This window comes from Scatophagus argus, chromosome 21 (assembly GCF_020382885.2).
Source record: "Scatophagus argus isolate fScaArg1 chromosome 21, fScaArg1.pri, whole genome shotgun sequence".
Classification (NCBI taxonomy): Eukaryota; Metazoa; Chordata; class Actinopteri; family Scatophagidae; genus Scatophagus; species Scatophagus argus.
Window position 1 is genome coordinate 19,334,550 of NC_058513.1, and position 12,663 is coordinate 19,347,212.

General features: G+C 48.9%; 2 protein-coding genes across 5 annotated transcripts in view; one reads left to right on the top strand and one right to left on the bottom strand.

The window, feature by feature from the left end:
* Positions 1 to 280: 280 nt before the first annotated feature.
* Positions 281 to 2,551, bottom strand: LOC124053183 (hydroxycarboxylic acid receptor 2-like). Of its 2 annotated transcripts, none has more exons than XM_046378186.1 (3): positions 2,408 to 2,551; positions 1,593 to 2,179; positions 281 to 1,103 (listed from the first exon to the last, which is right to left on the bottom strand). In XM_046378186.1, exons 2-3 carry the CDS (start codon positions 1,983 to 1,985, stop codon positions 411 to 413), a joined length of 1,086 nt encoding a protein of 361 aa, XP_046234142.1. In that variant the 5' UTR covers positions 1,986 to 2,179; positions 2,408 to 2,551; the 3' UTR covers positions 281 to 410. The 2 variants fall into 2 exon arrangements, with proteins under 2 accessions (XP_046234142.1, XP_046234143.1); XM_046378187.1 differs by having other exon boundaries at positions 2,416 to 2,514.
* A 2,138-nt stretch (positions 2,552 to 4,689) lies between these two features.
* The window catches only part of stxbp4 (syntaxin binding protein 4), a 30,697-nt gene continuing 22,723 nt past the window's right edge, over positions 4,690 to 12,663 (top strand). Inside the window, exons 1-5 of one of the 3 annotated variants that reach the window (XM_046377834.1) lie at positions 4,690 to 4,728; positions 8,296 to 8,369; positions 8,578 to 8,673; positions 8,875 to 8,944; positions 10,114 to 10,188. In XM_046377834.1, the coding sequence (XP_046233790.1) occupies positions 4,727 to 4,728; positions 8,296 to 8,369; positions 8,578 to 8,673; positions 8,875 to 8,944; positions 10,114 to 10,188 (317 nt within the window). In that variant the 5' untranslated portion in view covers positions 4,690 to 4,726. Of the gene's footprint in view, positions 4,729 to 4,967; positions 5,270 to 8,295; positions 8,370 to 8,577; positions 8,674 to 8,874; positions 8,945 to 10,113; positions 10,189 to 12,663 lie in introns of those variants that run through there. The other 2 variants (XM_046377833.1, XM_046377835.1) reach the window with 2 other exon arrangements.

Consider the following 12,663-nt stretch of genomic DNA (forward strand, 5'->3'; position numbering starts at 1 on the left):
TGATGCGTCAGAAGATAATCGAAGCGAGAGACTTTTTCTCGATTACACTTTGACATTCATTCAGTCTGCAGGTTATTGTCTTGAGTTGCCTTTGAGTTATTTCACTGAGCCGAGCTGAATATTGATTATAGTGTGAGTCGATTTTTTTACTATACTAACTTTACGACAACAGGCTGAAAAAATGAATTAAAATCCACATGTGTAATCTGTTCAACCACATCGGTTTGAGTTACATCATTCAACAATCATCACTGAAAATGCACAAACATATGAACACAGATGACGACTGCAAACAAAACTTTAATGGTATAAAAAAAAAAGAACCCAAAATCAGCACACGTGAGTCAATACAAAACACTGCAGAAATCATCTCAACGCTGTTCGATCTGGTCGTTATCACAGAGCACTTTTCACATGGCTTCACTTGCTCTATCAGCCCTCATGGATTTCAGCTCCTCCTGGGTGGTCGACTGAGTCCCTGACGAGGATGCAGCGTTCTCACCCTCACCTGCGTCCTGCCGGCAGCGCAGGGCCGGGGGCAGCGAGCTGCAGAGGGCCTTCCTGAACATGGAGCTGGAGAACACATAGACGATGGGGTCCAGGGCAGAGTTCAGGAAGTTCAACCCCAAAGACACGATGGTGAGCTGGGTGAAGGTGTAGAAGGAGGTGCAGTCCCAGGGGCGGTACGAGCGGATGACCCACACCCCGATCGTCGTCACCGTGGTGGGTAAGAAGCACACCATGAACACTGCGACGATGGCAACGCACACTCGCATCGCTTTCCGCACCTTGTCTGGTTTTCCCATCTGTCGCGCTTTCAGAAATCTGGAGATCCGGATGGAGCAGAACAGCAGCATGGCCAGCGGGATGATGAACTCCACCACCGTCAGGATCCGGTGCATGCCCACCAGGATGATGATGCCTCGTGACGCCTCTTTGTAAGAAGTGAAGAAGAAGCACTGGGTCCTGTTGCCGCTGCCCTTGATGTGGTTGTAAGCCAGCATGGGAACCCGAGGGCTGATCACCAGCATCCAGACAAACACTGACACGAACGCAGCGTGCCGCTTGGTCATACGGTTGAATCGGTGGTGAGGGTGGACCACCTGGGACAAGAGAGAGCAGATGTTACACTGACATTTTCAACATTATTTTATCAGATCACAGTGCTGTGCTGACCGGTAATGCTGCCATGCTGCAAACACACCAATCACCAACTAACACATGACACAAACAATTCAAGTGCTGCACAAACACATGGCTGCATTTGTGCTGATTGGACTTTCTCACAAACAGACTCATCCAGTCCCCCAGGGCCGTGTGCTCCGCCCCCTCATGGAGTGAACTCTCTGAACTCAGCTGTGATTAAATCCTTCTACAAAGCATCATCGAGACTGAGATGAGACACCTGCGCTGAGCCCAAAGGACACTAAGAGACCACACACACTTCAGTCGGAGCTTCTTCCCCCGATGCTGCCTGACATGCGATACAGAAGTACCCGCTGCCGTAGCACCTCACTGGGAAGCTGTGAGACTGTTGTGACAGCAGCTTTGGTTTAACGCTGCGATACAATAATGCGTACTCTTTATCTTACCTTAAAGTAGCGGTAAATTGCCACCACAGTCATGAGTGCGATGCTGGCCGTTCGGTTGGAAAACATCAGGAAGAGGTTGATTCGGCACAAGCCGTCTCCAAACACCCAGTGGCCCCTGAGCAGGGCATCGATTCTCAGCGGCAGACTCACCAGAGCCAAGAAGTCGGCAATGACCAAGTTGAAGAGGAACAGATTGTTGGGATTCCAGGCCTTCAGTTTAAAGCAGAAGATCCACAGGGCAACTATGTTTCCCAGCAGTCCCAGTATGACGTCAATGGTGAGGACCGGGGGCAGGATCAAACCCTCCAGCTGAATACCAACTGGTGGGCACCCTCCGCCTCCGCCACCACCGGGGACTGGAGTCGTCAAGCTTTCATTTCGCTCCGAGAGCATTTTGGTGTTACCAGCTCTTGTCCAACCTGAACAGATAAATCAGAATCAGAATCATCCGCTAAAGCCCGCTGAGTGTTTGGTTTTTGAATGAGTAAGAGGGAAATATGAGAATGAGCACACAGGAGACGTTTTGAGATTCAGGAAGTTTTCCACTTCTGCTTTTCACCTTCCTCTCTTTTTCTGTAAGGTGAAATCTGTGTAAAAAGTAAACAGTAAATATATAATCACTTTTCAATGTAAAGCGCAGTTTTAAAGACATGTACATTTAACATTCATTTACCAAATTAAAAAATACTGACAAAAAGTTAAAATGCTGTCACACATAAACTGAGCATAATCGTACAAATCACATTCAACAAAGTTAACAACAACACTAAAATATCATGGAAACACACCAGCTGCACTAAGATGTGTACACTTACACACTCACAGCCAGAACTCAGCAGACGGCCGTTTAATGAAGGACCGCTGGGACGTTTTTATGTCTGTTACAGCAGGATGTTCCTGGTCGGTGGCTTTCATCAGCATCATCATCGAGCAGTTACCACACCAGAACTGAACACGCAGTAAAAATACGAGGTCATGCGTAACATCAGAAATCCTGTGTGCGTCCGGAGCAGAATATCCTTACAAACTGACTCAGTGTTTCATTCATTTCAAACATCAAAACAGCTCAGAGCTGATAATAATAATCACGAACGATTGGTCAAGAAAAAGAAAAGTAAAACTTTTTCTTTATTCTTTTTTAAAATAGAAATAATTCTTCACTATTTTGGCCATCAAATGTTGTAATACCAGTTTACTGCTGGCCACCAAACAGATTAACAGTCAGCAGTTCATATCAGAGAAAGACTGACTGGTTGGCTCTTAATGTGAATAATCATTTAACTGATTGCCTCAGTTGTCTCAAGTGTTTGTTAGTTTGTGTGTTTCAGGATCAAAGGTGGGTCACATTTCCTGCCGGTTTCCTGCCCGACTCGTCATCACCGCGGCGCTGCAGGTCAGGAGGTGACTGAAACGAGGTGGTTTCCTCTCCGAGGACAAATGAACAAACCATCGAGGAAGTTTTGAAATCACGTAACTGCTGCTGATGCTTTTGTGTGCGACACATCAGCATTTTGTCACTTTCCACAGCTGATGTCTGCGCGAATTACAACACGCTTCTTCTTCTTCTTCCGCCTGTAGCCGAGCTGCTCGGCGGCCCCCTGTGGCGGTTTGAGCCAATCGATAGCTTCTTCTTGTAGTCGTACTGCGCTTAAGAATCAGAGATGCCTGATTATCGTCCAGGCTCCCAATCCAGAACAAAAATATATGACAAAACATAAATGAGCATAGAGACACTATAAGAGAAATGAGAGCATGTAAAATTATGTGCATGTGCATCCTGTGCAGAAAGAGAACAGAAGCTGGTAAAGAAAAACATTTGTGAATCACACATAATATGTAACAGCTTGTAGTACTAACATGAGCAACATAATTACTGATGAAAAGCTGCTACATCAGCACCTGCACAAAATTGTTGTCCTGTTAAGTCGTTTTATAGTCAACAAAAATATTAAAAACAGCAAGTTTGAGTTTTTTTCCACAGTTCCACAAGTTGGTTTAAAAGATTTAAGGCTTTTTGCTCTCAGATTTCACCTTGTTAAAATCTGTGTTAGGAGCACCTGCACCCCCCATCCACCTGACAGGTGTGGCCCCTCAGGATGCTGATTAATCAGACAAGACAAGCCGAGACAACTTTATTTGTTCAGCCCATTTGTACAGCAGTTTGTCTCAAAGGGCTTAACATAACATCAGCAACACCCTCTGCCCTTCGACCCTCACATCGACTGAGGAAAAACTCCCAGAAGAACCTTTAACAGGAAACACTGGGAGAAAGCTCAGGGTGAGCAGCAGAGGAGGGATCCCTCACCCAGGACGGGCGGACGTCCAGGGGATGTTGTACAGGCAGGAAAGCAGTTAACAACATGAGAACAACATTACTAAAAAGACAAGTAAAACAAAATCTCAACTCATAAAAATTTTTAATTTTCATGTCATTCATCCGTTCAGCAGGTGTATTGCACAGGTGTGCTTGTCTGACCACACAACACACCGTCCCAGATGTCTCAAAATGGCCTGCTGGCTCCATCAGACCTGCTGACCCTGAGCTGAATGTTCACATCCAACCTCCACTGCTGCTGTTAATCTGAACGTCTATCCCTGTGCTCAGGTCACACCTGACCAGGTGACCTTAATCATGTGTTTAAGACTTAATGTAATTCAGACAAGTGAGTTACATAAAACTTCACCTGCGTACAGTCTTGTCATGAACAGGATGATTCGCTGTAGAGACCAAAGCAGCTTTTTGTACCGGGCTTTAAACTGCTGTAACATGGAGGTTTATGGGGATTTACTCGCTTTGGAGCCAGCCTCGGGTGGCCATCTGAGGAACTGCAGTTTTCGGCACCTCCACCTTGGCTGTTGTCCGACCCTCACCCTTCCTGCCTCCGTCCGTCTGTTAAACCAGATGTTTGGCACTGATGTGCACTCAGTCAGAAGACGTTTGAGTTTCGCTCAGTGTGCTGAATCCAGCCGTCTGCTTCCTCTGGGGCTCCTCCTCTTCCTCCTCCTCCTCGTTCTCCTGCTCCTCCTCTTCCTCCTCCTGCTCCTCCCCCTCCCCCTCGTTCTCCTCCTGCTCCTCCTCCTCCTGCTCCTCCTGCAGTCATCTTTCAGCTGAAGGAAGAACACGTCTTCAGAAAATGTAAAGTTTCATCTTCCAGAAGGCTGGTGTGTGTGTGTGTGTGGGTGTGTGTGTGTGTGAGAGAGTGTGTGTCTTTGTGTGTGAGTGTGCATGTGTGTGAGTGTGAGAGTGTGTGTGTGTGTGTGAGTGTGTGAGAGAGTGTGTGTGTCTTTGTGTGTGAGTCTGAGTGTGTGCGAGTGTGTGAGTGAGTGAGTGAGAGAGTGTGTGTGTCTTTGTGTGTGTGAGTGTGTCTCTGTGTGTGTGTGTGTGTGTGTGTGTGTGTGACAGACGGGTATCAGCATGGATTAGTGAGTAAAGGTAAGCGTGTTTCTCCCTGTCGAGGCGGATTTCCTTCCTCTCCTCTCAGCCACACACACCGACCTGGTTTGAACCGCCGTCTCCTCCTCCTGCTGCTGTCTGATGGTGCTGTGACACTTTGTGTGTGTGTGTGTGTGTGTGTGTGTGTGTGACTGGCTGGTTGTTTTCCTGTCTTGGACCGCTGTGCGATGCCATTCCTCCCTCAGGACGCTGAGCGACTCGATGGGCTGTCTCTGCTCTACTGGTAAGCCGTTTCCCCCCTGAGCTCCTCCACCTTCCTTCCTTCCTTCCTTCCTTCCTTCCTCCTTCCTTCCTTCCTCCCTCCCTCCCTCATTCAGAACTCGTCTCCGTGTGGTTTCTCAGCTCTTGTCTTTTGGCTGCTGTGGTCGTTCGTGGGGGTTTTGCAGCCGCGTGTCAGAGCTGTTTTAAAGGGAGGTGCCAACATTTTTTAATCCTGCTGTAAAGTCGTGTAAAGTCCTGTTTCAGAGGAACAGCGGGAGCTCCTGTGTGGTTTCATGTGGCTGATGTCAGGTAAGGGTTTGAACTGTTCATGCCTCACATCAGCAAACAGATGTCGGAAAGGTGGAGAGTTTCATCGAGTCTTCCCCACCTGGTGGAGCAGAGCTGACACAGTTAGACGGAGTCCGTCTACATTTATGAGGACTGATCAGTTGTCAGAACAGTCAGGTGCAAATCTCAAACACGGTCTGGTTTTCCTTTGTTACATCACTGTCAGTTAAACAGCTTTGGATCTTAAGCCGTTTTCACATCAGTCCTGCAAGTCCTGCAAGTACAAGTATGAGCGCCAAAATACCACTTTAGTACCAACAATGAGAGTACTCACTAAGCAGAGCGAACTGCCTGGATCTGCGGTGGTGATGCTTTAACGAGCAGGTGGTGATGATGGCAGCTCCCTCACACACACACACACACACACACACTTCTGCACATGTCGGTGTTTAACAGCTCGTCGTCATTTAGTTCTATGTGATACTTTCTGTATTAATGATCTGAGTATAAGTTGTTAATGCTGTCAAAAAAGTACAAGATGTCCCTCTGGGTAGAAGTATCTAAATTAGCATACTGGAAGTGTCCAAGTATTTATGTAAGTGTATTTAACTGCACAGCGAAGTATGACTGGAGAGCGAGGCAGAGCTGGAGGCACAGCGGCTTCAGCTGTCAGATGACTCCTGAATCAGCTCATTGACGAGTGATCTCTCATCCGATCACCCGATGATCCTGTTCGAACATCCTGTGACGGCTGAGAATCTGCCACCGCCGGTCTCTGTGGAAACATCTGCAGGGGGTCTCAGCCCTCGTTTTGGGTTTTCATCTGAGCCTGGAACACGAGGGGAGGGAAAGCAAACAGGCAGGAGGAGATTAAAACAGCATCAGCACTCTGAAGCAGACGAGGTGATGAGGTCACACAAGGTGACATCATCATCTGTTTAACGCCAAAGTCTAAATTTAATTCAGTCTCTGTGTATTTTAAGTATAAAAGTTTGTGTTGTCTGAAAGTCCACTCCTTAAAGTAGCCGTAAATTGACACCACAGTCATGAGTGCGATGCTGGCTGTTCGGTTGGAAAACATCAGGAAGAGCGGCAGACTCACCAGAGCCACTCCTCCTCCTCTTTTTACTCCTCCTGCTCCTCCTCCTCCTCCTCCTGCTCCTCCTCGTCCTTCTCGTCCTTCTCTTCCTGCTCCTGCTCCTCCTCCTCCTCCTCCTCCTCCTGCTCCTCCTCCTCGTCCTCCTGCTCCTCCTGCTCCTCCTGCTCTTCCTGCTCCTCCTCGTCCTTCTCGTCCTCCTCTTCCTCCTCCTCCTCCTCCTCCTCCTCTTCCTCCTCCTGCTCCTCCTCCTCCTCCTGCTGTGCCCCGTGGATCTGACACCAGTTGTGGCTGTGGTGAGTGTTGGTGTTGCTGTGCGGCAGCCGGTCTGCGTGTGAGGTTAATCACTTGTGGCAGGTGATTATCAGGTATTAAGTGATCAGTTTAATTGCTCCCTCGTGTCCCAGCAGTTGGCTTCGCTGCACTTTGTCGGCTGTTTGAGGGGCTGCAGGTCGTTCACGTCCACGATGACTGACTCCTCCGACCACAGATGGTGCATGTCCGTGGCTGCTTTGTCTGAGACAACGATGGCAGACTTCATTTGTTACCTGACCACCCCTGCCCTCACCTGCACCTACACACCTGTTCCTCAGTGTGTATGCACACATTCCCATTCACTCTGTGCCAGCTCATCTAATGAGTTTGTTACTGAGCGTTCCAGCCTTAATCTTTATCTGCCTGCTTTTTGGACTTTGGCCGCTTTGTCTGATCCCTAACTGCATGAGTTTGCCAGGTGTTAACCTCCACCTGTTTCAGGCCACAAGTAAACCCGGTGATACAGGACCACTAAGGGGGTGTTCAGTCAAGCCTTTACTTATGGCCAAGTCCAGCATCTCTTACAGTATGTGGTCCGGCTTACACTTTACCTCATGGTGTTGTACAAACAGTGATCACAAACCAAACCAAACCAGACTAAACCCTGTCCAGACCAACAACCACTGCGAGAGTACCTCCACAGCACATTAACATGAAGCACAGCGGTGGACATGTCAAATCTCTTCTGGATCACTCTCTTCACTTCCTGGACCTGGAGGGGCAGAGTCTGGATGGGTGGACTGGGCTGAAGAGGAGAAGGAGACCTGAAACTTAAGGGTCGGGGGGGGGGGGCAACACTAAAAAGTGTTGGTCCGGCCCTGTAAAGTCAGCCTGTCTGCGACAATAAATGCTGTGTGTACACAAACACCCTGACACACACACACACACCAGCATCTGACACACACTGTGGTCAGTGCGGCTGTGCTTCGACGGTGAGCTGAGCCTCGGGACAGGACCAGCACACAGCAGGATCATGTTAACCACGTCTGAGGAATCTCTTCAGCTTTAATCTGAACCTTCTCACCCACAAATCTCCCTGCACACACGCAGTCGGGGACCGTTGAGGACATAACTGCTGCTTTGTAATGTTCCTTTGATTGTTTCTAATAACTGTCTGCTGGGGCTTCCAGACATCCAGGTCGCCGCACGGCTCAGCCGGTTAACAGGCGACAGATTTTATTGGTTAGGACGTGGCTGGGCAGAGGAGGGAGGAAGGGAGCAGGGAGAAAATGACAAAATCCTGTGATGATTTGATTATTCTGTGCAGCAGAGCACTGAGGGAGAGAGGCTTTGGTTGAGGCGGGATGTTGACATGTTTGTGAATCTGTTGTGTTTTTGCTTGCTGCCAGGACGATCATGGGCCCACACGGCACCAACCGAGCCGTTCAGAGGCTGGAGTTCAGCGACTGCAAGAAGGGACTCGGTGAGCATCGTCCTCCTGACCTGTCTGACCTCTCGATCACGAGCAGCACACTCTCACCTGTCGCCAACCCGCGGCTCAGCGCGTTAAACTGCACGCCTCAAAGCGACGTGGAGATTGTTTGTTTTTCATCGATTCATCAGTTTTCCAGCTGCTGAAAGAGTTTCCCCACTAACTGAGCACCTGTGTGTGTGTGTGTGTGTGTGTGCAGGTGTGAAGATAATTGGAGGTTATCGAGAGCTGACAGGAGAAGAGTTTGGCATCTACATCAAGCGTGTGGTCGGCGGTGGGTTGGCAGCTCAGGACGGTAAGTCGTTTTGGTATTTTATCTTGTATTGGGGAAAAAACAGACATTTGTTCTTATCGTTATTGTTATTATTATCATTCCTCATCAGGTCTGCCTGCCTGCCTGTCTGCCTGCCTGCCTGCCTGTCTGTCTCTCTGTCTGTCTGTCTGTCTGTCTGTCTGTCTGCCTGTCTGTCTGTGTGATTGTCGCTCTCTGTTCCAGGTCGGCTTAAGTCAGGTGACCTGATTTTGGATGTCAATAACATCAGTCTGATAGGGGTGACCAATGAGAGGTGAGTTTGACGTGTGCTGTGTCTGCAGTTTATCTGTGTGTGTGTGTGTGTGTGTGTGTGTGTGTGTGCAGAGGTATTTTAAGGTAAGAGGTATTTTTAGCCAGACTAGCAGCCTGCTCTGTGGATGGTGAAGTCAGTCTGTTGTATTTGGCTTTCCTTTGATCTCCATGGTGATGCTGACATTTGGAGTTCTGAGTGAAATACCTTCAAGGTCCAGGATTTAGAGAATTTAGTGGGTATTTTGTCCACGAAACACCTCTGAAGCTTCACAGTGAGACAGCAAACAAACACCTGATGTAAAATTGCTGTAATCCGAGTCCGAGTTAATGATCCGAGTTTGAATGCGTCCTCGTGTTCGAGCTCGTGCGCCCACCTCAGACTTTTAGCTTAGCTGCTGTGGTTAAGAGTTCAGCTTAAAAAAGGGTGTAAATAGCATCTTTTCAAATCAGTTGTCTGGACTCTTGGCTTCTGGAGACTTGGATTACAGCAGATGGGCTGTGTGGAGACATTTTATGTTTATTGTCAGCTGTTTCTTCACATTTTAAAACAAGTCTGCAGCTTCTTCAGATGCTCGGCAGAACGTTCTGATGCTGCTTCACTGTGAAGCTCCAGAAATGTTCTGTGGACAATGAAACTTCCGGCGACTTTCCATCAGCCTGACGGTGAGGAGATAATGACCGAGTTTTCATTTTTGGGTGAGCTGTTCCCTTAAGAGGGCGGCACGGTGGTGCAGTGGTTAGCACTGTCGCCTCATAGCAAGAGGGTTCCAGGTTCGAATCCCGGTCTGGGCCCTTCTATGTGGAGTTTGCATGTTCTCCCTGTGCCTGCGTGGGTTTTCTCCGGGTTCATTAGGTTAATTGGCTGCTCTACATTGCCCCCTAGGTGTGAGTGTGAGAGTGTGTGGTTGTCTGTCTTTGTGTGTTGGCCCTGCAGTTGACTGGCGACCAGTCCAGGGTGAACCCCGCCTCTCGCCCGTAGTCAGCTGGGATAGGCTCCAGCTCCCCCGCGACCCTGACGGATAAGCGGTATAGAAAATGGATGGATGGATGGATGTTCCCTTAAGATGGAGAACACAGTGAAGTCTTGAAACCATCCGGCGAGCTGTTGACCGTACACTGTGTGTTGACCTGCACAGCAGCTGATGTCCCCTCTGTCCCGACTCCTGACAGGGCGGTGGAGATCCTGAGGACAGCCTCACTCTCAAACCACATGTCCCTGCTGATCGCCAGAGACGATGAATCCAGGTAAGTGACGTCATCAGTCAAACTCACATGCTCTTTGTCCGCTAACATCCTGTTGGACTGAGGACCTCCTGATGGTGGACATCTGTCCCCCACACGGGTGCTGATTTGATTCGTTCAAAGTTAGTCTCGGCACAGTAAGAACGCTGAGCGGTCCGAGGTCGCCCACCAGGCTGCTGTTCTTGTCGTGTTCACGCTTTCAGCTCCATTCTGCTCGTCATCACAAAATCAACTTCATCTGCATTATGTCATCATGAGATTGACTGAAAACATCACCATCATCATCATCACCATCATCATCAGGCTGCTGGTGTAGCATTCGTCAGTCCAGTGTAGAAACAGTTCACCAAAGTCAAAACAACACGTTTCCTCTTACCTGTAATTCTGTTTATCCATCTGGTTTTGGTGTGAGCTGCAGAGTTTTGGAGATGCCAGCTGTGGAGATGTCTGCCTTCTCTTCAGTATCCGTGACCCAGTTACTTGAGATAATCCATACCTCTCATCCATACTCATGGATGAGAGGCGAGCTAACCGCTGTAGCTAACGTTACGGCTAACAGAGAAGGACGTCATTAACTTCTCTACAGTCAATATCTCCAAAACTCTGCCAACAAAACAACAATAAACAGAGCAGCAGGCAAGAGAACAAATGTGTCATTTTGATTTTGGGGTGAACTGTCCCTTTAAGCACCCCAGGTCATCTCGTATGTTTCTTGAGGAATCCTCGAGTGTGAGCGCTGAGAGCAGGTGAGGTCAGCAGGAGAGGCAGGTGTTTCTACCTGCAGCCCTGACTGCCTGTTGAAACGCAGCCTGTGAGGAGTTTGCTGCGTCCTCAGTGTGTTTGTGAGTGAGATGCTTGTGTGTGTCTGACAGGCAGCATCCTGCGACTCAGCAGCAGCAGCTAAACTGACCTGGCAGTCTGCTGTCCCCTGTGCTTTTCCACGTCAGCCTGCCATGTCAACACAAACTCACTAAGACACAATAAGGACGTTCTGCTGTCTGCCTGCCTGCCTGTCTGTCTGCTTCTCTGTCTGCTTCTCTGTCTGCTTCTCTGTCTGCCTGTCTGTCTGTCTGTCTGCCTGCCTGTCTGTCTGCTTCTCTGCCTGCCTGCCTGTCTGTCTGTCTGTCTGTCTGCCTGCCTGCCTGTCTGTCTGCTTCTCTGCCTGCCTGCCTGTCTGTCTGTCTGCCTGCCTGTATGCCTGCCTGTCTGCCTGTCTGTCTGTCTGTCTGCCTGCCTGTCTGTCTGTCTGTCTGTCTGTCTGTCTGTCTGCTTGCCTGTCTGTCTGCCTGCCTGCCTGTCTGTCTGCTTCTCTGCCTGCCTGCCTGTCTGCCTGTCTGCCTGTCTGCCTGTCTGACTGTCTGTCTGTCTGCCTGCCTGTCTGTCTGTCTGTCTGCCTGCCTGCCTGTCTTTCTGCTTCTCTGTCTGCCTGTCTGTCTGTCCTTGGGATATCTGCTCAGGAAGCGAGCCGAGTCGATCAGCAGAAACAACAGCAGACAGGATCTGTTTCTGTGTTTGCGTGATTTGTAACCTCTTGACTCCAGTGTCAACAGGAAGTAGTGTACCCTCTGTTAACCCCCCCTCAGCTGAACTGCATTTCACTTCCTCACATCCAGATTTTTCATCACTTTTTATATCCTGTTCCTAAATGGTACAAAGGACATGACTGACACTGGATCCAGCATTTAGACTGTCCCACACTGGTACCAGTACCAGCCTCATGCTGAGGAACCACGGAAGGTCAGCCTTCCAGTCAGACTGCAGAGCTGAGCTCCACATCTGTGCTAATCTGCTGATGGGATGTAAATCACGACCTGCAGGCTGATGTGGATTTGATCTCACAGTCACATCCTGTATGCTATATGAACAAATGAAATGAATTCTGTTGGGAGCACCAGCACCTCCAAAGCTCACAAATGATCACTAATTAGAAAAGAAATCAAATTAGAAGGATTATAAGGCGTCGATAAAAAGAGACTTGATAACTCCACCATATCATGTGATCTGTTCACGGATATAAATGAGGAGCAGTGATTTTGGTGGGTTCACCTCTAGTGGCAGTCTGATGGTACGCTCCTTGAACTGGTTGGACTGGTCCTTCGGCTGACGTCCAGCAGGTGTGTCAGACACGTCACAGAGGTGAGAACAAATCAAACTGATGCCGAGAATGAGCAGATGTCAGAAGGTGACCTGAGGTGCAACCTGCTGGAACAGTTCCCAGCTTACAGGAACTGCTTTGGTGTGACTGCAGAGGGGAGAGGCGAGCACATCTTCATTCTCGTTATTACAAAACCAAAGCAGCAGCGAGTGTGTGTGTGTGTGTGTGTGTGTGTGTGTGTGTGTGAAAGCAGCTTTACGCCAACACGTCAGGTTTTCACCTCAAAGCTCGACCTCGACTGTTGCAGCGATTTGTTTCACACTTTAAAGAGAGTGTGATTATTCTGTGCAGCTGCCTCCGAGCAGGTCACAGCGAGGACACAG

Excerpts from the sequence above, each read along its gene's own strand:
- LOC124053183 (XM_046378186.1), bottom strand. The coding sequence starts at position 1,985 with ATGCTCTCGGAGCGAAATGAAAGCTTGACGACTCCAGTCCCCGGTGGT. Across the intron at positions 1,104-1,592 it reads CAATTTACCGCTACTTTAAG|GTGGTCCACCCTCACCACCG; the intron begins GTAAGATAAAGA and ends CTCTTGTCCCAG.